The 26,203-nt window shown below is 53.4% G+C and overlaps 1 protein-coding gene across 3 annotated transcripts; it reads right to left on the reverse strand.

The window, feature by feature from the left end:
* Positions 1–7,759: 7,759 nt before the first annotated feature.
* Positions 7,760–24,853, reverse strand: LOC112814539 (synaptosomal-associated protein 47). 3 transcript variants are annotated; one of them, XM_073889926.1, is made up of 4 exons: positions 24,675–24,853; positions 23,884–24,008; positions 11,672–11,835; positions 7,760–8,466 (listed from the first exon to the last, which is right to left on the reverse strand). In XM_073889926.1, the coding sequence occupies exons 1-3, from the start codon at positions 24,724–24,726 to the stop codon at positions 11,689–11,691; spliced, it is 324 nt and encodes a 107-aa protein (XP_073746027.1). In that variant the 5' UTR covers positions 24,727–24,853; the 3' UTR covers positions 7,760–8,466; positions 11,672–11,688. The 3 variants fall into 3 exon arrangements, with proteins under 3 accessions (XP_073746027.1, XP_073746026.1, XP_073746025.1); XM_073889925.1 differs by lacking the exon at positions 7,760–8,466 and adding an exon at positions 8,480–10,162 and having other exon boundaries at positions 24,675–24,852; XM_073889924.1 differs by lacking the exon at positions 7,760–8,466 and having other exon boundaries at positions 10,866–11,835; positions 24,675–24,837.
* Between the last annotated feature and the right edge of the window lie 1,350 nt (positions 24,854–26,203).

A 26,203-nucleotide genomic window follows, 5' to 3' on the forward strand; every position in this document is an offset into this window, starting at 1 on the left:
CCCGAGGGGCTCTGTGTCCTGTCTCCACGGTCCCGCCTTCTCCAGAACGCCGCCGTCCACTTGGAGGCACAGGCGAGTAGCCTGCTCGGATGGGCTTCTTCCGCCGCGTCTTCTCGTGGTGGGAGCTCGCTTCTTCCCAGCGCTGACCCCTGTTCGTCGTCTGGGGGGACCACATTTCATTGATTCATTTGGTCCTCTGGATAACAGTCTTTTTTCAGGCATGCCTTTTGCAAAAATTCTCTCATTGTCTTGACGGTGTTTTTCCCAGAGCAGAAAATTTACATTGTAATGAAGTCCAGCTTATCCATTCTGTCTTTTGCAGGCCCTGCCTTCAGTGTTGGGTCTAAAAGGCTGTCTGGGTTTCCCCCACATTGTCTTCCAGTTTTATCATTGTAGGGTTTGCATTTGGGCCCATAATCTATTTTTGAGTTAGGTTTTGTGAAGGATATAAGATCTCTGCCTAAGAAGACACGAACAGACATTTTTCCAAAGAAGACATCCAAATGGCCAACAGACACATGAAAAAGTGCTCAACATCGCTTGGCATCAGGGAAATCCAAATCAAAACCTCAATGAGATACCACCTCACACCCGTCAGAATGGCTAAAAATAACAAGTCAGGAAACGACAGATGTTGGCGGGGATGCGGAGAAAGGGGAACCCTCCTACACTGTTGGTGGGAATGCAAGCTGGTGCAGCCACTCTGGAAAACACTATGGGGGTTCCTCAAACAGTTGAAAATAGAGCTACCATACGATCCAGCAATTGCACTACTGGGTATTTACCACAAAGATACAATTGTAGGGATCCGAAGGGGTACGTGCACCCCAATGTTTATAGCAGCAATGTCCACAATAGCCAAACTGTGGAAAGAGCCAAGATGTCCGACAGATGAATGGATAAAGAAGAAGTGGTATATATACACAATGGAATATTATGCAGCCATCAAAAGGAATGAGATCTTGCCATTTGCAACGACGTGGATGGAACTGGAGGGTGTTATGCTGAGTGAAATAAGTCAATCAGAGAAAGACATGTATCATATGACCTCACTGATATGAGGAATTCTTAATCTCAGGAAACAAACTGAGTGTTACTGGAGTGGTTGGGGGTGGGAGGGATGGGGTGGCTGGGTGATAGACATTGGGGAGGGTATGTGCTATGGTGAGCGCTGTGAATTGTGCAAGAATTTTGAATCACAGATCTGTGCTTCTGAATCAACTAATGCAAGATATGTTAAGGAAAATAAAGATGAAGATAGCAGGAGAGGAAGAATGAAGAGTAAATCAGAGGGGGAGATGAACCATGAGAGACGATGGACTGAAAAACAAACTGGGGGTTCTAGAGGGGAGGGAGTGGGGGATGGGTTAGCCTGGTGATGGGTATTAAAGAGGGCACGTTCTGCGTGGAGCACTGGGTGTTATGCACAAACAATGAATCATGGAACACTGCATCCAAAACTAATGATGTAATGAATGGTGATTAACATAACAATAAAAAATTAAAAAAAAAATCTCTGCCTAGATTTTTTTTTTGGCATGTGGATGCCCAGCACACTTTGTTGTAAGGACTGTCTGTGCACCATTGTTTTGCCTTTGCTTTTTTGTCCAAGATCAGTCGGCTCTATGTTTGTGGGTGTATGTCTGGGCTCTCTGGTCTGTTCCAGTTCTACTTGTCTGTTCTTTCACCGATACCATACTGTCTTGATTATTGTGTCTTTACAGTGGGTCTTGACCAATCTCTGACTGTTCTTCTCATTCAACATTGACTTGCCTATTCTGAGTCTTTTGCCTCTGAAAATACACTTTATAATCAGCTTGCTGACATCCTCAGAATAACTTGCTGGGATTTCAAATGGGATTGCACTCAATCTATAGATTAAGTTTGGAAATGCTTACATCTTGACAGTATAGAATCTTCTTATCTGTAAACAAAGACAGTTTTCTCCCCTTTCCAATCCGTATACTTTTCCTATTTTATTGTGTTAGCTAGGACTTCCAGTATGACATTGAAAAGGAATGGCAAAAGGGAACACTTTGCCTTGTTCATGATCTGAGCAGGAAATTTTCTGGTTTCTCACCATTAAATATGATGTTAGCAATTGATGTTTTATAGATGTTCTTTATGAAGGTGATAAAGTTTCCCTCTGTTCTTATTTTACTGGAAGGTTTTTTATTTTTTTTTAATATGAATGGGTGTTGGAATTTGTCAAATGCTTTCTCTACATCTATTAATATGATCATATGGTTTCTCTTTAGTCTGTTGATGTGATGGATTCTATTAATTGATGTTTGGATGGTGAACCACCCAGCCTTGCACACCACTTGGTCCTGGCATATTTTATGCATTGTTGGATTTGATTTGCTAACATTTTGTTGAGGATTTTTGCATCTATGGTCATGAGAGATATGTGCCTGTAGTTCCCTTGGAAAGTCTTTGCCAGATTTGTATTAGGGTAATGCCGGCCTCATAGAATGGGTTAGGAAGTATTCTCTCTGCTTCTATCTTTTACAAGAGACTGTAGATAATTACTATAACCTCTTCCTTATATGTTTGGTAGAATTCACCAGTGAATCCATCTGGGCCTGGTGCTTTCTGTCTGGGATGACTATGAAATCACTGATTCATTTCCTCCAGTAGATATAAGTCTATTCAAATTGTCTATCTTTTGTAATGTGAATTTTGGCAGATTTTGTACTTCAAGGAATTGGTCCATTTCACCTAGCTTATCAAAGTTTTGGGCACAATTATTCATAATATTCCTTTATTATCATTTTAATGTCCATGGGATCTGCTCCTCTATAGGTAAGGTAAGGTGATTTTCCCCTCTTGGCTTGTTTCAAGATTTTTTTCTTTATCTTTAATTTTCTAAAGTTTGATTATGATATGCCTAGGTTTAGGGTTTTTCACTGTTGTTTTGTTTTTGCATTGATCCTGTATGGCGTACTCTCAGCTTCCTGAATCCATAGTTTGGTGTCTGGAATTAATGTGGGGGGAAATTCTCAGTTGTTATTACTTTCAAGTATTTCTTCTGTTCTTCTCTCTTGCCTCTTCTGGTCTTCCCCTCAAACGTATACTTCACCTTTTGTACTTGTCCCACAGACCTTGGAGAATCTGGGTTCCTTGTTTTCTGGTCTTGTTTCTCTTTGCTTTCATCTTGGAAATTTCTGTTGACACATCCCCAAGCTCACAGAATCTTTCTTCAGCTGCATCCACTCTACAGATGAGCCTGTCAAAAACATTCCTCTTTTCAGTCATGGTGTTTCTGATCTCTAGCATTTTCTTTTTATTCTCTCTTAGCATTTCTGTCCCTCAGAGCACAATGCCCGTCTGTTCTTGGGTGCTGTCTACTTTATCCACTAGAGTCCTTAGCTGTTTTAAATTCCTGGTCTGATAATTCGAACACGACTGCCTTGCCTGGTTCTGATGCTACTGTCTCTTCAAACTGTGTTGTGTTTTAGTGTGCCTGGTGATTTTTTTCTTGATAGTGAGACATGATGTACCAAGTGAAAGGAACCACTGTAAACAGGCTTTTAGTGATATAGTGAGGTGTGGGGAGGTCTTGGTCTTCAGTGAGCTGGTGCCTCCACTGTGACCTTCATCTGTGCTTCTCGGTCCCACTCACACCCCTGCTGGTGGGGCAGATGGCTACCGCAAGCTGCAGGTTATTTCCCTTCCAGATCTGTTCCTACTGGGAAGACGGGCGGGTGCTCTGGCATATTTCACAACGGCTACTCCCCCTCCCTGCCAGGAACATGAGGGGACGCTTTCTCTAATCTTTCCTGTGAGAACCTGGTATGACTCCCCACCCCTGGAGTCCTCTCTCAGACTGGTCCACACTGAGCCTCCAGAAACCTGTCTGTTAGAGTGTAGGCTTATGCACCCGGGCACTGGTTCCCAAGGGGGTGTCTGCTCCAGTAGGTTGTGATTCTCTGAGTTCACCTGTGAGGTCTGTGCATCGGTGAGGGGTGGGTGAGGGGGAGACCCCACCGAGACTATCTGTGCACAGTGAAGGGTGGGTGAGGGGGAGACCCCACCGAGACTGTGAGTGTGTGCATGGTGAGGGGGTGGGTGATGGGGAGACCCCCTCTGAGACTGTGAGGTCTGTGCATGGTGAGGGGTATATTCCTATGCTGGGCAGTGTAACAAGGGAGGACCGAGCATTTTCATGGCAGCAGATCTTGGACTATAGGCATCCTAGGATCAGGGTGTGAATACAGGAAAGCAGAGCACTTACTTTGCCAAACCCAAAGGTCAGAGTGAGCTTGGACAAGATGCCATGATCTCCTTTCTCATGACCTGAACACTCCTGCGAGCACATGAGGCAAGTAGGCTGCAAGGTCGGGCACCTCTGGATTTGGGTTGGTCTGGAGGGCTCAGGACACTGTTGCTACCAGGGCATCCTGTTCTGCTCCCCCAGTAATGTCTCCAACCCCCTCGGTGACACCTTTTCTCAGGGTCATGTCCTGCATGGATAAGCCAGGTAGGAAGAAAGCTGGTCTGTGGGTTTAGCAGGCAGCCAGTGACTCCAGAAGGAAACCAATTTCCTATGGGATGAGGCATACAAGGGTGGGTTTGGCTCTGCACCCTGAGCAGTCCTGCTGCCTCTGGGCCCCACGCTGTGATCTGAGCCACCTTCCCTTCCCTTCCCTACACACTGTCCTCCCTGCAGCCTCGCTCCCTATTGGCTAGTTGTCACCGAGGGGGTTGGAGAAATTGCTGGGGGAGCAGAACAGGATGCCCTGGTAGCAACAGTGTCCCCATCCCTAGAGACCAACCCTAACCCTAACCCTGAAGTGCAGAGAGGACAGTATCTGCCAGAGTCGTCAAGCAAGGCATCAGAGCAAAACCACACACGGCGGCAGACGTGAGTGTCTGATTCATGGATGAAGCACTCACTCAGCACTTGGGGATGGTGCCGGGGCCTGACCTCCTGCCTGACCCCAGTATCTCATTGCCCGGCAATGACCCACAGAGCTATTGCCACCTTTGGAACCACAGTGTCATGTCCATTGGAAAATGCAGCCTGAGGTCCCAATGGCGATATCCACGGGATGTCACGAGGCTGTACGTTCCCTGCTTTTCCTTGTTAACCTTAAAAGTTATTTTTTTATTATGTTCTGTTAGTCACCATACTGTACTTCATTAGTTTTTGATGTAGTGATCCATGAATCATTAGTTGACACCCAGTGCTCCATGCAGTACGTGCCCTCCTTAATACCCATCACTGGGCTAACCCATCCCTCACCCCCCTCCCTTCTGTAACCCTCAGTTTGTTTCTCAGAGTCCATCGTCTCTCATGGTTCATCTCTCCCTCCAATCCTCCCCCATTTTTCCCTTCCTTCTCCTAATGTCCTCCATGTTATTCCTTATGTTCCACAAATAAGTGAAACCATATGATAATTGACTTTCTCTGCTTGACTTATTTCACTTAGCATAATCTCCTCCAGTCCCATCCATGTGGATGTAAAAGTTGGGTATTCATCCTTTCTGATGGCTGAGTAATATTCCTTGTATATATGGACCACATCTTCTTGATCCATTCATCTGTTGAAGGGCATCTCGGCTCTTTCCACAGTTTGGCTATTGCGGACATTGCTGCTATGAACATTGGGGTGCATATGGCCCTTCTTTTCAATACATCTGTGTCTTTGGGGTAAATATCCAGGAGTGCAATTGCTGGGTCATAGGGTAGCTCTATTTTTAAATTTTTGAGGAAACTCCACACTGTTTTCCAAACTGGCTGTACCAACTTGCATTCCCACCAACAGTGTAAGAGGGTTCCCCTTTCTCCACAACCTCTCCAACATTTGTTGTTTCTTGCCCTGTCCATTTTTGCCATTCTAACTGGTGTAAGGTGGTATCTCAATGTGGTTTTGATTTGATCTATAAAGAACTTCTCAAACTCAACACCCAAAAATCAAATAATCCAGGCAAAAAATGGGCAGAAGACATGAACAGACACTTCTCCCAAGACATACAAAGGGCCACCAGACACAGGAAAAAGTGTTCAACATCACTAGCCATCAGGGAAATTCAAATAAAATAGTTATTTTATCAGCAAGAATTGGTTTATTCTGGGATAATAGAGAACTGCAGTTCTGGACACTCTAATGGTTTCTCATCAACTGGACTTGAAGGGGTAGTCAGTTTCTGATAGAACATGCAATGCACACCGTTTCCTTCTGGGGCCTGTAACTGATGACTCTTTCTGGTTGGGCATGTTTCCCTTGGGGTCTGTAATGACAGCTCTTCATGCTCCCCCTTCTGGCCTCCCTGGCTACCATCAGAGTCCACTTTAGGGAGGCTTCCCTTAATTTTCACCTCCTTGCCTTAAAGCGTGGGACCAGTGCTGTCTCCCCACCCAGGGCATCTGCCCCAGTGTCTCTGAACAAGGGTCAGCATCACCAACCTCCTGAGCCAGCTGCATGGCCAGGCCACTGTGGGTGGGTGGGGCGGCCCCAAGGGAGTGGTGTTGGGCTGTTTGAGCACTTTTGGGGAAGCCTGTGAGGCCCTGACCCTCCTCCGCATCCAGCTGGGTTTCTGCACCCTGCAACCAGACGGACACAAGCCCTTTGCTCCTTCTAGGAAAGATGCTCTTTTTCTAACCTTCCCGCCTGCTCCCAGCAGAATCTGAAGGACCCTGGGGAAGCTGGTGGGGGAGGATGCCAGAGGGTCAGTGTGGAGCCACTGCCCAGGACAGCAGTTGTGCATGACGGGGCACCAACCATGTTTTGAGGACATGCTCGTCCATACCTGCTGGAGCCCTGGACGTGCAGGCCAGGCCGACAGAGCAGTCTCCACTCTGGTCCTGCCCCTAGCTCCGTGTCCCTGCAGCCCAGGGCTCCTTACCTGGCACCATGGCCCTCCACCCCAGATACTGAGTGTGACCCCTGTGTGGCTCTCCCGGGCTGGGAGGAGCTCTTGGGATCTGCAAATCGATACCTTCCCTCTGCTCTTGCCTGCCTGCGGGTGCTGAGGAAACCTAGGGACGAGACTGAGCGGCCCTTCTGGGAAGCAGGACCACCCCTGCCTCCAGCCCTGTGGGTTTTCACTTTCAAAATGAATCAGGGAAAATTACCTCCTCGACAGGCTTGCTGCTGTTCCAAGTTTCCAGATGGGTGCCAAAAGTCTGAAATATTATGTGGATGTGGAAATCAGTTGCAAATGTGAAAACTGACTACAATTTGCGTGTCTTTCAAGTTTTACTCAAGCCTGTAGCTAATAATTAAACTGGCAGCAGGTGAGAATGGAGGGGGCTCCTCGCAGGTGAGGCTGATGGTCTCGTGCCAGGGCTGACGTCCCAACCGACAGAACTGCCTCCTAGAGGGCATTCTATCAGACTCCAAACCCAACCAAGAGCCCCCACCCTGACTGCATATAGTCGAGGTTTTTGGTGTGTGTGGTATTGGAAAATGTCTCAAGGATGTTTGTTTTTTCCTCTCCTAAAATTTCTGCGTGTGCAGACTTGGGGGCCTGTAGAGAAAGTCACTTACGGAAACCAGCACCAGTCATTCCTCACCTCTCTCCCTCCCCTCTCCTAGGTCTGCCTTTTAAGGGGACAGGACTATGTGCCATCACTGCAGCCTCTGAGGCTTGGGGCAGCTGAGCACAGCCCGGGAGCGGGGTGGGGATCTCCCAGCTGCTCAGGCCACACTCGAGTCTGGGGCTGAAGAGGGCAGTGTGTCGCCCTCCAGGACAGAAGGCCAAGTGCAGCCTCCTAAGGAACACACACCCCTGGGTGGGTGGTGGGCCTGCCGCCTGCCCTACAGCTTCCGTGCTAGGACGTGTTTAAAATTCAATTAGTTGAAACAATAGCATCAAAACAAGAATAACATTACATGACACATTTGAATGTCACAGGCAGCTTTATCTGAATACATCAAGCTCGTTTGCTTACAAGTCTAGGCTGCTGTCTTGTAAACCGCACACCTCAGATGTTGCAACAGACATCCTAGGGCTCAAAAGATGAGGTAGTTACTTCTGGGCCTTTTACAGAAGAAGTGTGCCCATCCCTGCCCAAAACTAACTGATTAGCTCAGGACTGTTTGGTCCTGACTGAGAATCAGCAGTCTTACGTCAGCACAATGCGGGTGCCACAGCTCCGAGAGTGTTGCTTTTGGCCCACAGTTATGTCGAGCAAAACTGAACTCAAAGCATTTTGTGTTTTAGGAAGTGCAAACACCTCAACGGGTGACAACAGACCAACATAATCCAACCCCATCAGTTCGAGGGCAAACAGATTTTGGTGCAGGAATAAAGCACATGGGTGACCTCAACCCCAAATACAGAGTTCAAGGTCCATATTAGGAAAGTAAAACAGGAAGGAGGGGATGCCACAAGCCCCATTCCAAACAGCGAGCTACTGCTGACCATAGTCCCCCGGTCCTCCTGACACTCTCCAGAGAATCTACTCGCCTGCTGCAGAGAACTTGGCTCCAGCCATCACACCAATGCCTGGGCTACCTGAGGATCACAGGAGAGATCATGAGCCTGACTGCTCACCTGCTTCCCCTTGTCCAGCTTCCAGGAGCAACTCGGTGTCCACTCTCAGTTATGTTCTCTACGAGAGTCCAAAATGTGGAGGCAGAGCCCGTCCACCCAAACTAGGGAGTAGTAGGAGGTGGAGCGAGCCCACATAAAGGGAAGAGTAGTAGGGAAAAGGTAGAGCACCTGGAGGGGGAGCCGTGGGGGGTGGAGGTAGAGCACCTGGGGTGTTGTGGGGACAGTCAGAGGTGGTGTGGTGGTGCACAGCTGGCATTGGGAGTAGGGGGTTTTGGAGTTATCGCCTGGTTTCATAAGGTTTTTGCACTTTTGCCTCTGCCTTGGAGACTAACAGTCAGTTCAACAGGTGGGTTTCTGTGCTTAGGCTAAAGGCAGATCAGTTTGGCAATGGATTTTTTGCTGTGGGAAGGGTCTAAGGTGAACAAGCTAAGTCTAGGGTCAAGGTTAGTAAGTACCATGAAAAGATCCTGCTGGACCTTTCTTTTTAACACTATAATTCTGCAGAGAAAGACTGTAGTCTCTATCATTTAAGCATGTGTGGGAGAGAATGACCTATAGAATAGTCCTCTAAAAATGCTACAATGCCTTTGGTCCCACATACCTTCATGCCCAGTGCCTGGGGTTTTAAGCATCCCCAGGTGCTGGAAAAGGAGACTTGTTCCGGGCAGAGTCCTGTCACCGGCCTAAGTGTGTGCAGCCTCCATGCCATGCAGGTGCTGGGCAGTGCATGTCTTCAGGACAAGTGGAAGCTGGCTGGACTTCCTTAGCAGCGCCCTCCTGGGATTCAGAACAGCATCAAGGGCGGCGGGGGGCAGGTCTGTTTTCCCTTTGGCTGCTCAGGGCTCTCCACAGACGGATATGGGAGAAAGCAGGCCTGCTGGCAGTAAGTCACCTGGCCTGCTCCTTAGAAACACTTGAGAAGCATGTATACCCATACAGATTCTGACCGAGGAACCTGGGGTCGGTGGGTGTGTGGGCGTTTTCAGAGTCCCTGGGGCTAGCCCAGAGTGCGGCTGTGGCTCAGAACCACATGCTCCACCTCTGGAACGTCGTCATTACTCGAGGGCTGTTGGGAGAAGCTGCAGCTTCCGGGCACACGGCCTGTCCCCTGTACTCGACCTGGGCCTGGGGCATGGGCTGCCTCTCCTCCGGCATCATCCCCCCGCCGCACCAGAGGGTACGGTCCAGCCACCGCCTCTGGGCACTGTGTAAACTCTCAGTGACTGTCCTTGCTGCCGCATCCACATATCGGCTGTGCTCTCCCTGCCCTCCCCCGCGCTGGGCCTGAGTGGAAGGAGCTGCCTGGGGCTGCGCCCTCTGCAATGGCTGTGCTGCATCCTCACTGTACCAGGAAAGGCCAGGAGCAGCCACTCACACACCAGCACTGCATTCGGAAACCCTGACAGCACAGGTGCACCTCTCATCTGGAAGGTTGGGAAGTACATAACAAATAAAGCAGCTGGAGACTAGGAACAGAATTCAGCACATTCAAAGGGTGAAGAATTAGAAGGCCCCTGGGAAGGTTTTTCTCTGGACCTGCTCCTTCCTGTGTCTTCTTGAACAGGTCAGCTTCCAGAAGGCTGAGCACTCCTAGGGGACCCCAGCAAAGCTCGGAATGCAACCTTAGTGGAAACCGTCACACAATGCAAAGGCTGACCTGATGAGAGAAGGGAGGGGGGGATTTGAGACGGCCGTGCGGCGGGCGGCAGAGACTGGGGAGGCGGCCGTGCGGCGGGCGGCAGACACCGGGGGGGGGGGGGGGCCGTGCGGCGGGCGGCAGAGACCGGGGAGACGCGGCCACGAGCCCAGAACTCCCCGCCCCCCCAGATGGGAGAGGCTGGAGGGACCCTCCCGGAGCCTTCAGAGGGGGCACGGCCCTGCGACCCTGACCACAGACTCCTGGCCTCCAGACCCGGGAGAGGACAAAGCCTGCTGTCCTAAGACCCCCATTTGTGGTCATTCGTTGGCAGCCCCGGAAAACTAGCACTGCACCTGTGCATTCACTCTTCAAACCACGCGGGACTCAGAATGCCAGCACAGGGCCTGCCGGAGGAGATCCAGAGGAAAGGTGCCTCAAAGGGACACTTCGACAAGGCCCAATGGCACCTCTCTGTGCACTGCCCTCCGGGACGCTCTACCAAAGCAGTCTAGAGGGGGCCTGTTCTGCTGTGACAGGGGAAGGGGTCACTCAGTTCTCCACTCTGCCCCCGTCCATCCTTCCCTGAGGGGCCCTCCCACTAATGCACCCAAAACCAAGCAAAAAGCAGCATGACCGCCTATCTTCAAAATATATTCTAAAACTATGATTTCTCTCTTGTTTCTGGATAGAAATGGGGCAGTTAAAGAAAAAAAATCAACACTTTTTAAACAGGTGCAGTGTGTATTATTTTTACACTTGGCTATGAACTGGGCAGTGAAAAGAATATTCCCAGTGTTCACAGGATGACCTTGAGAGGAACTGGAGTCACAGTACAACCAAAAAGAAACAGGCCCGTCAAGAGAACAAAACAAGTCACAGAACAAAGTGACTGTGGATGGGCCCATGCAGAGCAGCCTGCAGAGGGGAACAGGCTCGGGCCTGTCTATGGTCCTGGAGAAGGGGTTCTGCTGACACATGATGCAGGGTTCAGGTGCACAGACTCAGAAATCAGCACATTTCTGTCATAGGGATTTAAATGGCCCTTTTACACCTGGCAAGAACAGAGAATAAAAATTCAGCTACTGGCCATGCTAACCATGCAAAGCAGGCATCGAGCACTGGGTACAGCCAGCCTTGCAGGGACGAGCCTTCCTGCTGCTGGGGACCCTCTGAAGGGCTCAGGTATGAGTGGGGAGCTGAGGACTGAGGGGAAGGAGGGGGAGAAGGGAGCCAGGGCCTGCGGGGAGTGGGGAGCGGGGAGCAAGGGGAGCTGGGGCCACAACTGCAGGGGCGTGCTGGGGGGGGCTCGCCGGATCTGCAGGCAGAACTCCCCTCTCCTGGAGCTCCTCCTTCCCGCGTGTGCAGTGGTCGGGATCCTTTACCCTGAGGCAAGCCTGCACCTCCTGGCCCAGGGCCTCCAACTACTAACCCGCCCTTGGAATGACTTTCCAGGTGTTTAGGTCAAGGACGTGTGCAGGTATTGAGAACAAAGTACTCAGGGGAGTGACTGTCATCAAAACCAGTCACCTCTCTGCTCTTCTGTCCTAGGTCAGTTTTTTGGCACGTCGGTTATGCTTGTCGATGGTTAAGGTGGTCCGATCGACGGCCGCAGTGATGCCGTCCAGGGCCTCGTCCTGCCTCTCCAGCTCCTTCTCAGTGTCCAGGGCGAGACTCTTCAGCTTCCTCAGGATCTGCAAGAGCAGCACACAGGGCAGGATGGGTTGCCCTTTCTTAAACTCTCAAAAATAGATGCTATTTCTTTCTATCACTTTTATAGTACTTAGGAAATTCTGTGAGTCAGTGGGGATGACAAACACTCTGTCCTTGCATCCTGGGTTTGGGTCTCAGCTCTGCGGCTCACCAGCACTGACCACCAGGGAGCAATGACCCCCAGGGAGCTCTGACCCCCCCCCCCAAGGAGCCCTGAACCCAGGGGGCACCGAACCCCAGGGAGCATTGACCCCCAGGGAGCACTGATGCCCCAGGGAAAACTGACCCCCCCCCAGGGAGCTCTGAAGCCCAGGGAGCACTAAACCCCAGGAAGCAATGACCCCCAGGGAGCACTGACTCCCAGGGAGCTCTGACCCCCCAGGGAGCTCTGACCCCCAGGGAACACTGACTCCCAGGGAGCTCCGACCCCCCAGGGAGCTCTGACCCCCAGGGAGCGCTGATGCCCCAGGGAGCTCTGACCTCCAGGGAGCACTGACCCCCAGGGCGGCAGAGCTGAGGCAGATGAGGCGTCAGCCCTCTGGCCCTGCTCCAGGCCACAGCCCCCACACCTCCTGACAATGCCCCTGGGGCACTGCTATTCCAGCCACACAGCAGTAGCGGGGGGTGGGGGGTCGGCTGGTCCAGGGCCCACCCAGGACTCAACCCCTGCCTTCATAACTTGTCTGCACCCACGTACTAGCTGCAGACGGAAGTAGAAGAAAAGCCAAACCCGTCTTGCCTATCTGTTGGAAACATTTCACAGATACCTCCATAGCCCGAGGCGACGAAGCAGCTACCAAAGCACAACCCTGTGGGCGCACTTGGGGCTCCTAGAGGCCAGGCCCCTCACCCCCTCTCTGGGACTCACGTCATGCTTCATACGTCTCATGCACTGCTGAGAACAGCTACTTTATTGCAATCCTATGGAGACTACTTGCATTGTGAAATGTACTTTAACCACATGCGTGGTGAGCCTGCCTTTAAAAATTTAATATCCTCAGGCTGACAACAAAAAGGAATGATTTTAAGAGAAATCTTAATGACCAACTACTTGCAATAAATGTTAATGCCTCTTTTAGGGAAAGTTTTAGATCCCTGGTTAGGTCAAGACAAAGGAACTGCAGACTGTGAATCATCAGAGTCCTGGGTGCCCGTTTACCAACTCGCTGTGGATCGACCGTGTACAGCCGTGTGCCAAGTCCTCTGTCCCGTGGGATGGATGTCAGCAGCGAGGGCCCCAGATCTAACTGAGCTGGCAGTGCACCACGCCACACATGGAGATCACCGTCATGGGCACGGCCAGGGGACACTGCAGCCTGGGAGCGGCCCCAGGTCAAGGAGAGCACGTGGCACCCCAGGGGAAGGGGAGGAGGGCGTGGCCAAGGTGCTCGTGCGCTCAGCTCACACGAAGCAGCCTTGCACTGCGCACCAACATGTGGGCGAGCCGCTTCGTCTGACACACGAGGACCAGAATGGAGGCAGGGAGGTGGCCAGAGGATAATAAGATCAACTCCGTCCTCAGGAACGGGGAGGCTTGAATGAGCTCACAAATGTGAACAAGCTGTGAAAACTATAAAGTGCGATGTGAGGTGCCCCCGCCAAGTCCTGGAAGGCTCAGCGGCAGGAGCCCCGTGCCGGACCCATGCTGTAGAGGGACCTGAGACCATCTGCAGTCACACGTGCTCATGACAGAGGCAGGACGTAGCCCACATCTCTCTGCAAACAACGGCATCATCCCCAGGAGTTCCTCCGTCCAGGCGCCGAGGAACAAATCCTGGCCCAAGGTGGCAGGCTCAGACACCAGCCTTTTGCGCCCTCCTCTGGGAGCCGCTGAGTCACTGGAAAAACTGGACGGAGCTCTGGAAAGTATACTGTGGGGTCAGTCGGCTCCGAGGGACGGGCTGGATGACCTAATACAGGAGGTCTTTTCCATCGCGTTCCTATGACCTCATATGGCTGAGGCCCAAACGGCACAATAAACAGTCGCAGCTCAGCACGGTGGGATGCAGGTCCTTGAGCACTTCTCTGCTCAACGACCCCTCCCAGCAGGCCTGCACTTTTCTGTGCACTCACGAGGCTGCTCTGCCAGGCACGGGCACACCACAGCCCCGGGGAGACCAGCCTCTGCCACCTGCTCGCACCTGATGTCACAGCCACAAGCGGCCCCCCCGCCCTGTGTGGGGCAATCAGGCCGCATGCGCTGTCTGCAACCTCTAGGTCCTTGTCAACTACATCAAGTGTCCCTCGGGCCCAGGAGGCTCTGAGCTGTGTCCTGTGTGGATGGTCCATTGTCCTGCTCCAGGACTCACACTGCAAGTAGAAAGTCAGGACATAGGACCAGAGAAGAAAGTAAACATTGTCCCGAGCCCGGATCCAATCTGTGCCCATCAGGCAAGCACTGTTGGTGGCATGGGGGCGCTGTGTGCCCAGCTTCCTTCCATCGCGTGCCCATATGCTGGCACGGGGACGTGACCCTGGGAGTGGAGGCAGGCATCCATGCAGCTCTGTTTCCTGCTTCCCGAATGAGGGGGAGGGCCGCGGGGCTCTGTGAACCCTCAAACTCAATGTTTCACACATCAGGCTGACAGGACGTGCCCAAGACCCCAAGCTAGCAGCCAGCTCACAGTATGGCCCAGACGTGATGAGCCTGTGGATAACAGGTGTCACTGTGCGATGGTGCAGACGTCACAGAACCAGGACGGACAGGACCGCACACGTTCCTTAAAAAGGCAAAAGGGCCATCAGCAGGGATCAGCAAGCCATTCAGCCACGGGAAGAGGGCGGGAGCCCCGGGCCTGCTCCTGGAGCCACGAGCAGCCATGGCAAAGGTCCCGCGTAAGGAGAGCCACACCTGTGACTTTAAATTTTCTAACGCTCATATTTTCAACAGTAAAAACGATAAGCATTTCCTAGACTTTTATTTATTTAAGTAATCTCTACATCCTCACATGGGGCTCAAACTTACGACCCCAAGATCAAGAGTCGCATGTTCCTCCAACGGAGCCAGTCAGGTGCCCCGTAAAAAATGACAAGCATCATTAATCTTAACAATGCATCCTGTTTAATCCAACCAAGTAAAAATATTATCGTTTCCCCATGAAGTCAACATGAAGAATAATGACCGAGATCTGTTCTCTGCTAGCTGGTGAATGGTATACTCGTGGCACATCTCCGCACTGCCCTCCCACCGGGGGCCATGCTCCGTGACAGCCCCTACTGTCTCCCTGCCCACAGAAGCAGCGGCACTGGGACGAATTCCTACGGTTCTGAGTCTATGCTTCTTACGCGCAGAGCCACGGTGATAACAGGCACAGCACTTACTTTGTAAGCAAGACCAACTGACGTGCCTACGAAAGCTGAGCATTTTATGGAGTCCATAGCGTACACACGGACTCATTCCTCTTGAACTGTCTGATTGTGAAAATGTCTCACTGAGACCTCTCCTTCGCAGCTTCAAATGCTTCCAACTGCGCTTGAAATTAGCTAATACTGCAAAAACCCGAATGATCTGCACAGCTACTGAGTTTGCAAAGAAAGTTACTAAGATTTGAACTAGGAGTCCCTCTGGAGTACTGATCCAGTGTTTTTCCCTTTAAGGAAGGGACTGGACACATTAAATGCCATCATGTGCATTCCGTAGAACACGGGGTGGAAAGACTGCGGAACGCGAAGTCTGGCCAGACCTTCACGCAGTTGTGGCTTCTGCAGCCCAGGATGACAAGCTGTCTAGTCATCAGTGTGTCACGCCTCCAGGCTCTGAAATACCAGCTGGCCGCTCAGAGGGGCCTCTGACCAGGCTCCGCGCTTTCTTCCTCGAGCCCCTGCCATGCCAGTAAGTAAGCCCGGTGACCAGCCATCTCTGCGGACATGTCTGCCCTATCCAGGAAGTGCACCGAGCCGAGAAGAAAGAGGCACTCCGTGCACACAAGCGTAGGCGAGACACTGTCCGGGAGCAGCATCTGGAGGGAAACCGCAGAAATACTCAGCAATCTGTAGCCGGCTGCAGGCGCTCAACCAAGTTTGCACAGGAGGCTCAGTCCCCCACGAACAGGGTGCGTCAGTGACCGGAGGGGGGTGGGGACACATAGCCCAGGCGACCTGGGCTGGGGCAGGGGGCGCCACGTGGTTCCCAGGACCGAGCAGACAGTCCTGTGCTCTCTACTGCTCGGGCCACAGCCTCTACCTCCTAACCCTAACCCTAACCTCCCCGATACCACAGGCACGAGCAGGTACGGAGATGTTTCCATTTTGTTTATACAAACGGAAGAACAGCTCATCCAGCAGAGGGGGTCCGCTTACCAAAGCACCTGTGCTTAATGTATGCACCTCATGCAAGCCATCAAAGTGTGGGATTCGGGGAATCAGAGGGGTCCCTGGAGCGCCCGGCCTCGGGCGTTCACCGAGTAACTGCAGCAGGGAAGGACGCAGGGCGCAGAGGCGCGGGCCTTGATGTTTCCAGAACATCTGTAATGTGCTGGTGGCCTCACTTAGGGTCTGAAGGAAGAAAATGTTTTGTTCTACTTCACGAGGAGACTCCAGGATTCACAGTATTACTGTATTCATAGGAAGCACCTAAAGTGAGTTCAGTAATAGCTAGACTGTCTACCCTGATCTTGTTATTAAGCTGACTCACTGAAAAACTGTGAATTTTCTTGCAGTGAGAAATTAGCAACCATTTAAGAACAGAGCTAGGATAAATCAAGCTGTCTGCAACTCCAAATAGTTCTACCAGTTGGGGCCATTAATATGCTATAGAGAAGGTAAAGAGGGAAAAACTGGCTTCCAGCACAGCCAAAGCTCTGGAGGCTGTAAAGAACATTCTAGGCTACAATCTGTCACATTCAGCACTCGCAGACCACCCCGCGTCCCACCCCATCCCTTCTGTTGCATTCCTTGAGGCCCCAAGGGCTATCTGTGGACAGCAGCCCAGGGCTGTTTTCTAGGGAGGCCCCTGCCGCGGCCCCCTCCTCCAGACCCCCTCTCTGTGCAGTGGGGGATGGGAGCGGGGAAGCTGATGCACCAGGTCCCCACAGTGAGACTCTGAGAGTGGAGTCTCCAGGGATCTACCAGCCCTCACTCCAGTTCCCAGTGGCCTCTCAAGGTCCAGACAGGGTCAGCACATGGTGAGCACCTCCCAGGGCTAGAGGGGGACACTGGGGACCAGCCTGCTCGCTCTCAGCTCACAATGGGATCCAAATAGGACTCACCCCAGAATACAAGAAAAGAGGCACAAAGGCCTAAAAACCGCACATCACACTGAAAGAAATTAAAGACCGAAATAATGAGGGATGTTCAATGTTCCTGGACTGCAAGACTTAATACTAGCAAGACGGCAAAACGCCTCCAAGTGACCTGCACATTCGATGCAAATCATATCAAGTTTCCAGCAGCCTCTTTATTCCCCCAGAAATGGAAAAATGGATCCTCAAATCCATATGGAATTGCAAGGAGCCCTGGAGGGCCAGAGCAATGCTGAAAAAGAATGAAGTTGGAGGACTTACTTCCCCTCACCCATCGCCGGCAGGATTATAAAAGGGTGAAGCCATTACGGAGAACAGCCTGGCAGCTCATCAAAAATCTACACGTGGAATTATCCAGGACCAAGCAATTCCACGCCTCGCTAGGTATATGCCCCCAGGGAGCAGAGACAGGACTCACACAGATGTCTGTGTGTGTGAATGCTCAGGGAAGCACCACGCACAACAGCTGTGGATGAATGGACACACAATGTGGGCCACCCGTATGGCGTGCACCACTCAGCTGTTAAAAGGGAACACAGATCAGCCCGAAGACACAGTGGGGAGCGAGGACAGCCAGGCATGGAAGGGCGTGTGCATGACTTGACAGAAGACCGCAGGGGCCAGTGCTTCACGGGACCGTGTGGGCTGGGGGCACAGCAGGGCGCTCTGCACATAAGCAGTGGGTGAAATGGCAATATTTACATTATATACATTTACTACAATAAAAACACCATTCCAAAAGATAGCCAGGCACTCAGCAGCAGTACGACCAAACACCCGACGGTAACACTTCAGGCTCACTTGCAGGCTGACTGCGACAATGGGAAAGCATCGGTTCCCCGGCCCTCACTGGCCGTCGCGCTCCTTCCTCTGCACAGCCCAGCAGCTGCTCTGGAAGATGCGCGGTGAGATGCAGCACGCTCGGCAATCCCGTCCGCAGTACCAGATCCTGGTGTTCCTTGTCTGGCACTCCCGCCCTGTTCACCTTTCTGGGACAGTGGAGGGGACACAATGTGGTCCAGATGGACCGCAAGGCAGCCGTCCCTTCACGCAGCCCATGGTTGTCCCAGCTTTCTCAGCACTGCCCCAGACAGCACACGGGCCTGCCCTAGAGTGCTGGCCATAGCTGGCACAACGTGAGCCCCGTGGGCTGTCCAGAGATTGTGGAGGGTAGCCCGAGCGCGGGGGGCACATGAAACCACAGAAGGGGCCCAGGGTGGGGGTCCGTGACGGCAGGCTCGTGGCTACCAGTGACCAAGGCAATAGCAGAACAGACGGGCAACCCCCGGATGCATCTGGAAGGTATAGCATGACGCTGTCCTGTGAGTCAGCTCACATTACTCTGGTTGTTTCTGCAGCAGGCGATGACCAGGGCCAGGGGAGGCACGCAGCCCACCCGGGCTGGTGGGGTCGACAGGGCAGGGCCTCACCAGTGCCTGGACCCCAGTTCCCAGTCCAGGGCTCGTCCTGTGACGCATGTCCTCTCACTTGAAATGTCAACTGTCAAGGACGTCAGAAGTTACTGGGCACCTCTTCCCCGTTACCAAGGCTCTTCTGGTTTAACAGATGACACAGGATGTGACGAACACTTGTTAATAATTTACAAAGTAAGAGATACCTAGATGAGTGGCCTACCTCATGGCTCGTATCTGGACCGGTATCAAAGCCATAAATACAAACATAACCTCGTCCCCTTTGTACTGCGCCCCGTAAGTAATGAGAGGAATGAACAACGTGGAAAAGGGCAACAAGAGAACCTGAGGATGATGGGCAGAAATCTGGAATTACAACATCTGCAGTCCTTCCAAACGGCTCATAGGACCAAATCCAGCCTCCCCGACCTGGCACACAGGTGCTGGTGGGTTCGCAGACATGAGCAGCTCTCTGGCCCCGAGCCCTCCACAGAGCCCACTCTGGCGAGGCATCTGCATGCTGTCCCGGGTTGGCTGGTGCCCCACTATGCTGGAAGGCATCAACCCTGCCCCCCACTCTCACCGGGCTCCCAGCAAAGCCATGCCCTCTTCCAGGGACGTGTCTGTTCTGGAGCATGTGCTCCTGGAGTAGGGCCCAGGCTGCTGCCACCGCAGATGGGAAGCACAGCGGCGGGTTCCACGGCTGGCACGTCACCCCCATGACTGCACGGGCAGCCACCCAAAGAACCCGAGATCTGTTGTCTCTCCAGACAGGTAACACGTGGAGACCAGTGCTAAATCCTGCACTGCTAAGACATGGATTTTCGGCTGAAGAAATGTGTCGATTTTGTATGGAAGAAAGGACAGAGGAGGAGACATGGGAATTAGGACAAGCGTGAACACCACACCAGAGAAGGAACAGAAGAGCTGAGTATGAAAGGTGCTCTAGCCTTCCTACATGGGAAAGAGAGACGGTTTCTGCAGAGCGCCACAGAACTCAGCCAGGACCAGCTCAAGAAGTCACAGGTGGGCGGCAGAGGGGACGCCGCACCTCCACAGCCTCCTGCCCAGCCTCTGGCCACGACCCCACCGCCTGAGTCCTCTCTGAACAACCCACCCTCAGGCCCTCGGTTAGTTCGCAAGCTCTGTGACTGGGGTTTATGAGGAATCACACACCCTGCCGTAGTCACAAGGAGCTCAGAACCATGACCTACACCCCGAGTCCACACGCTGCACCCCCACTACGGGGAACCATGACCTAAAAACCCGAGTCCACATGCTGTCCCCCGCTATGGGGAACCATGACCTAACACCCCGAGTCCACATGCAGCACCCCCGCTATGGGGAACCATGACCTAACACCCCGAGTCCACACGCTGCACCCCCACTACGGGGAACCATGACATAACACCCCAAGTCCACATGCTGCACCCCCACTATGGGGAACCATGACCTAACACCTGAGTCCACACACTGACCCCCGCTATGGGGAACCATGACCTAACACCCCGAGTTCACATGCAGCACCCCCGCTATGGGGAACCATGACCTAACACCTGAGTCCACACACTGACCCCCGCTATGGGGAACCATGACCTAACACCTGAGTCCACACACTGACCCCCGCTATGGGGAACCATGACCTAACACCCCAAGTCCACATGCTGTGCCCCTTGTCACGGGAAGGACAGGAGGGCTACTGGAGTCCCCTTCGCAGTGCTCACTGGTTATCCCCATCTTGGGTGCAGTAAGGCGGGGGCAGGTCTTGACAAGGCAGTGGAGCAGAAGGAATCGGGAAGAAATGTCCGGGGACACTGTGATGCCCTGAGGGAGCCAGGGGCTGCCTCCACCAGGGAGCCCACACAGATCCCTAACAAACAAGCGGCAGTTCTGAGACAGGAAAGGCCAGCACATCAGATGTGAGACGGTTCAGGGCTCTCTGCCAAACCCATCCCTTCCTGGCCGCCGCCACCGCACGGCCTCCCTGTGGACGGGGGACGCTGCAGTTACGGCCGCTCCGGAGGCCCTGGGGGTGCAGTGCGAGCTGGCACAGGGCGCGGAGCCCACTGGCCCCGGGGAAACCACAGCCGGTTGTCTCTCTCAGCATGCCACTGCAGGGTAAGTCACCAAAACCCATTTCCACGTAACGATGGTAATTGCATCTGCCACAGAAACCACAGCTGAACGGGGGGGCTGGTTCTTGCATTTCTGTTTTCCCCAGAAATTTACCTCATTCCTACTTATGCTGGAGCTTCAACTCCACAGCTAGGAATTCTTCTCCAAATATGAAACATGTGTTTTACCTCCAGAAGACGATCTCTGGTGGAACTGGGCTGTCTCTGCAGGGAGGAGGGCCAGCAGCCGGCTGGTGCGAAGCCCTGCTCTCCCTCGGCGGCTCCCCCCAGCCCCACCACTCAGGGGTCACCACTTCCCCGCCCTGCGGCCAGCGACCTGACTCACGGCACCCGCTGTTCCCAGCACGGACACCACAGGGCTCACTAACCTGCTGATGACGCTTAGGACCGACCCCACAGTCACACACTCTCATTGAGAAGGAGGGTGAGGAGACTTGCTCCCCACACAGTGGCTCGTGCCTTCATCATGGTGACCTCCAGCACCTTGGCTTCTAGGGCAGAGACTGCTGGTTTGAAGCTGAAGGGCCCTCTCCAACTACATGGCCACCACCAGAACTAACAGGTAAAATCGCGACATTTCCCATCCAAAAGCCACGTTCCTGCCTTGGCCTTGACCCAGCAGTGGGACGCCTTATAGGAGGGTGGGACAGGGGTCCCAGATTCCGTCAACCTGAGGCGTGTGGGCTCACATCCACCCTCAGGAGAAAGGGAGCGTTTCCTTTATAGGATGAGGGTTTCGTGTTCTGGGGTCAACACGAGCATCGAAAGCTGCAGTCAGTAACCTGCAGAATTTTCTGGTTGCTGCTAGAATGCAGCATTTCTGTGGGTCATTACTCAAACTGACTAAGTTAGACCAGGGGAAAGAGTGACAAATCGTGCATATTTAAAATATCCCATAGCAAGGATGAACACTTTTTTCCAGAAAGGAAATGGCCAAGCTTAAAGGAGGCTATGCCTATGTGGACACGTCAGTAAGATGACTTCTTTAAAAACGGGTTTGAAAGACACACGGTCTTCCTGTGTGCCCTGCTGGGGGTGTGCGGTCCCATGGGTGACACGGCCTCTCCAAAGCAGAGCCTGGATCCAAAGACACCTTGAGCTAGGAACCAGGGAAACCAAGTCAGGAAGCTGCAAACCAAAACCTCAACAGAGAAACAATGGAGTGTTTCCTACAAATACACCGTGAAGCCAACGGAAAGCACAGAGGGAAGCCATATCCTAAGAGGCACTTTGCTGAGCGGCCGGTACAGACCTCAGGCGGGTCGTGAGCTGAACAAACACGCAGCACATGTCCCTGAACGAGACGGTGTACGTCTGATGAACTGAGACGAGCACGGCGCAGTGTGGGGCTTGCTAACAGTTTTTACATTCTAAAGACGTGCACAGAGATATCTGTGAACGAGGGGACACGATGTCTAGGCATCTGCTTCAAAATTACTTAAAAGGGGCAAAAGAAAAAACACTGCACTGTCCCGCAATAACACAGGAATACAACCTAAAAGTACTTCTGTCAAATATCGTTAGATTTCTACTTGCCGGACACAAGGTGACAAGCATCCTCAAGAATCCAGTGTCAAGGCCTTGAGAGAGGCCTGGGAGAGTGAGCACGTTTGGTGGTACACACACCTGTGGAGTCATGCACATGCACAGACAGACACACGCACGGACAGACACAAGCACACACGGACAGACATGCACACAGACACACGCACACACGGACACACGCATGGACAGACATGCACACGCGGACAGACACACGCACACACGGACAGACACACGCACACACAGAGAGACACGCACACGCGGACAGACACACGGACAGACACGCACACGCAGACACAGACACGCACACACGGAGAGACACGCACATGCAAGGACAGACACACGCACACACGGACAAACACGCACATGTACGGACAGACACGCACACGCACGGACAGACACACGCGCACGCAGACACACGCACACGCGGACAGACACGCACACACACGGACAGACACATGCACACAGGGACACATACACGGAAGGACACGCACACAGACACAGACACACACGGACAGACACGCACACGTGGACACAGACACACGCACGGACAGATACACGCACACGCGGACAGACACACGCACGGACAGACACGCACACGTGGACACAGACACACGCACGGACAGATACACGCACACGCGGACAGACACACGCACGGACAGACACGCACACGTGGACACAGACACATGCACAGACATGCACACGCGGATAGCCACAGCCACAGGCACAGACAGACACGCACACGCGGACAGACACACGCAGGGACAGACAAGCAACACGCGGACATGCACATGCAAAGAGACACAGACACACGCAGGGACAGACACACGCACACGTGGACAAACGAGGGCGGACACATGCACACGCGGACAGACACACGCACGGACAAATGCACACACGGACTAAACGCACACGCACAGGCGGACACGCACATGCACGGACAGACGCACACGCACAGACACAGACACGCACGGACAGACGCACATGCTGACAGACGCACACGCACGGACAGACGCACACACACACGGAGAGATGCACGCACACACGGACAGACACACGCACATGCACGGATAGACACACGCACAAGCAGACAGACACGCACACGCACAGGCAGACACACACACATGCGGACAGACACACACACGGACAGACACATGCACACATGCACTGACAGACACGCACACATGGACACGCACACGCGGACACGCACACATGGACGGACACATGCACACGCAGACACGCACACGCATGGACAGACACGCACACGCAGACACACGCACGGACACATGCACACACGGACAGACACGCACAGGCACACACAAAGACAAACACATGCATATCACACACATGTATATGTGGATCGTCTCACAGCACGTGAGCACATGCATATGCACAGAAAGTCCACATGTGCCTGCATATCCCGCACACACACAGCCCAGACGTGCACATGCATATGTACACGTTCAACAGGTGATGCGGCCAGCAGGCTGACTGCGTGTGCACTGACACACGGGTATGTGTGCATGCCGTGAAACACAGGTACTTGGACTGGGCACTGCTCCTTTTCTCTGTTCTCCAGCTCCAGAGAGCAGAACAAAGTGGCTGGGCACACAGCAGCCCCCCGTAGACGAGAGGCCAGCATCAAGCAGTGGGGAGCTGTGTGCAGGCAGGGGCGAGGTGGCCCCGTGAGCACGTGTTACCTGTCTCAGTTCCTGGGCGTCCCCCTCGGAAACCAGCGGCTCACTCATCTGCAGCGGAAGCGGCTGGCCCTCCTGGCTTCCCGAGCAGGGCTCGCGGTGCATGGCGTGGTCCATCAGCCCCGACGCTGGAATGGAAAATCAAACAGCAGTGACATCTTCCCGGAGGCATGAACAACGCAAGGACATTCAGAACTTCACGAGGAGTGATGTGTAAGGCTGTCAGGGCTCTCTGAGCAGACGCAGTGTTTTCGACTCACGCACCGGTCTGTGGCCTCTGCGCCCGCCGGGGTGGTGGGGGCTGCCTGAGCTCACTCCGACCCCGGCCCAAGCTGTGTCCTTATCCCGCTCCGATCAGAGAGGGCACCACTGACCGTGCTCTGGGTCTGGCTCTGTAACTGCTCTCTCAGGAAAGGCCCTTTATCCGTGTGCGGCCATTTTTCTTCTCTGGGGGAGAGGGCTACACGTGGGGAGATTCAAACAGGCCACTTGTGGGACCTGGTGAAACGCACATAAAGCACAGTGCTTGAAACCGCAGCAACATCTCGCCACCCCACAGAGCACTGTGGTTCTCCAGAGCACAGGAAATGGCCAGCTGGTCGGGCCAAGCAAAGCTGGCTCTGTGGCTGCACGGAGGTGGGGGTGAGTCAGAATGCTGCACGTGGCCGGGCCCTGCTCCGGGGTGTTCCCGGTCACACGGCACCTGCGCCTGGGCAGGCTCCCCGAGGAGCGGAAAGGCATCCTGGAGATGTGGTGATAGCCGAGGGGGCCTCGCATGCCCCGTAGCATGCTACCTGTCCTCTGTTTAAAGAGCTGACTCCAACCACGGGGCCCAGAGAAGGGCATTGGCCAGGGTCTGCTGCCTGCGCTTCCCCATAAGACGAGGCACCTCAGCTACGCAGCACAGCCCGTTCGTGTACTGGGATGCTGGAAAGTGGACAGCTGTCTGGGTACCAGCACCAGCTCCTCTGGGCACTTCTCCGCTTCCGGGGAGTGGGAGGCACAGAAGCCACCCGATGAATGCGCCGTCAGGAAGGGGGAGGGACAAGGAACGAGGTCTGGGCCACAGCTCCCCACTGGGCCTGAAGAGCATGAGCCTGGCTGGCCAGCCCCAGCACACAGAGAAATACCGCCTCTACCCTCATTTCTCAAAATAATCCATACAAATCATTATTCCCTGAGGACTGCCTGGCTGAGCAAAGGAAGCATGGCCTCGTCCAGGATAAATGCAGGCTGCAGCGAGGATGAGGACGGCATAGGCTTCTCATGGTCCTGGAGTGGAACAGGGCCCAGGCCAGACAGAGGGAGCTCAGGAACCAGTGCGTGAGCCAGAGCCGCACAGAGGAGGACCCTGGGTCCCGGCCTGCCTCTGCCGGAGGAGGCTGTGTGCGGATGTCCCCATGCTCCGTGTGCCTGTGAGAGGTGCATGCAGGAGGCCAGAAAAACCCTTACTGTGCACCATGCACACTGTGCACCATGCACACAGATGTCTGCTTTTCTAGGTCCTTCTTTAAGAACAATCAAAGCTGACTGCAACCCATCAAACTGATCTCACCACCTGTGCTCTACAGTCTCAAAGCCCCAGCCTACTCCAGCCTCCTAAAGGCTTTTACTCAGCAAGGAACTCTCCGCAGCATGCCTCACGTGCTCTGAAATGTCCCTACCCAAAATGGTACAAGTGACAAGCACTTTTCTCAGACGGTTGCAGCAGAACACCGTCAGAGCTAGCTGGAAGATATGACGGCAGAAATAGCAACACAAACGCGTTCCACCGGCTATTATTAGCCTCCAGGAAGTCATCAGGGCTAATGCGATGACACACACTGGTCCCAGGCCCAGCAGGAGAAAGCCAAGTCCGCACACAGCCTGGACCCCTCTGCCTTGGTTTCTACGCCCCAGGCCCATGCACTCCTGATCCAGCCACCCTGGCGCCCCGTCTTTGGACCCCTAGTATATGCCATCCCCGGGGCCCCCATCGCCGGCACCCCATCTGCACACATCACATGCACAGATGTCCCCCAGCACACGTCTGACGGCATGTCCTCCACTCCACCACCCCATCAGCAACAACCTTTGCTCATCGGTCCGGGCATCGTTCCTCTTGCACACCTTTGGTATTCATGTGCTTGTGCCGCACTGCTTCTCTGAGGCGAAGGCCCACATCGGATTCATACCGGTGCCCGCCCTGGGCTGCTTCAGCACTGCTGGTTTCCATTCCAAGACCTAGAGCTATCTTCTGGAGGGACACGCGCACCTTTTTTTGAATGTTTAGCAAAATGGGTTTTACTTAACCAGAAAGCCAAAATAGGGAATTTTTCTTCCT

This window comes from Callorhinus ursinus, unplaced genomic scaffold (genome assembly GCF_003265705.2).
Source record: "Callorhinus ursinus isolate GAN/ISIS: 27379988/994484 unplaced genomic scaffold, GSC_fseal_2.0 scaffold123, whole genome shotgun sequence".
In the NCBI taxonomy this organism is placed as follows: Eukaryota; Metazoa; Chordata; class Mammalia; order Carnivora; family Otariidae; genus Callorhinus; species Callorhinus ursinus.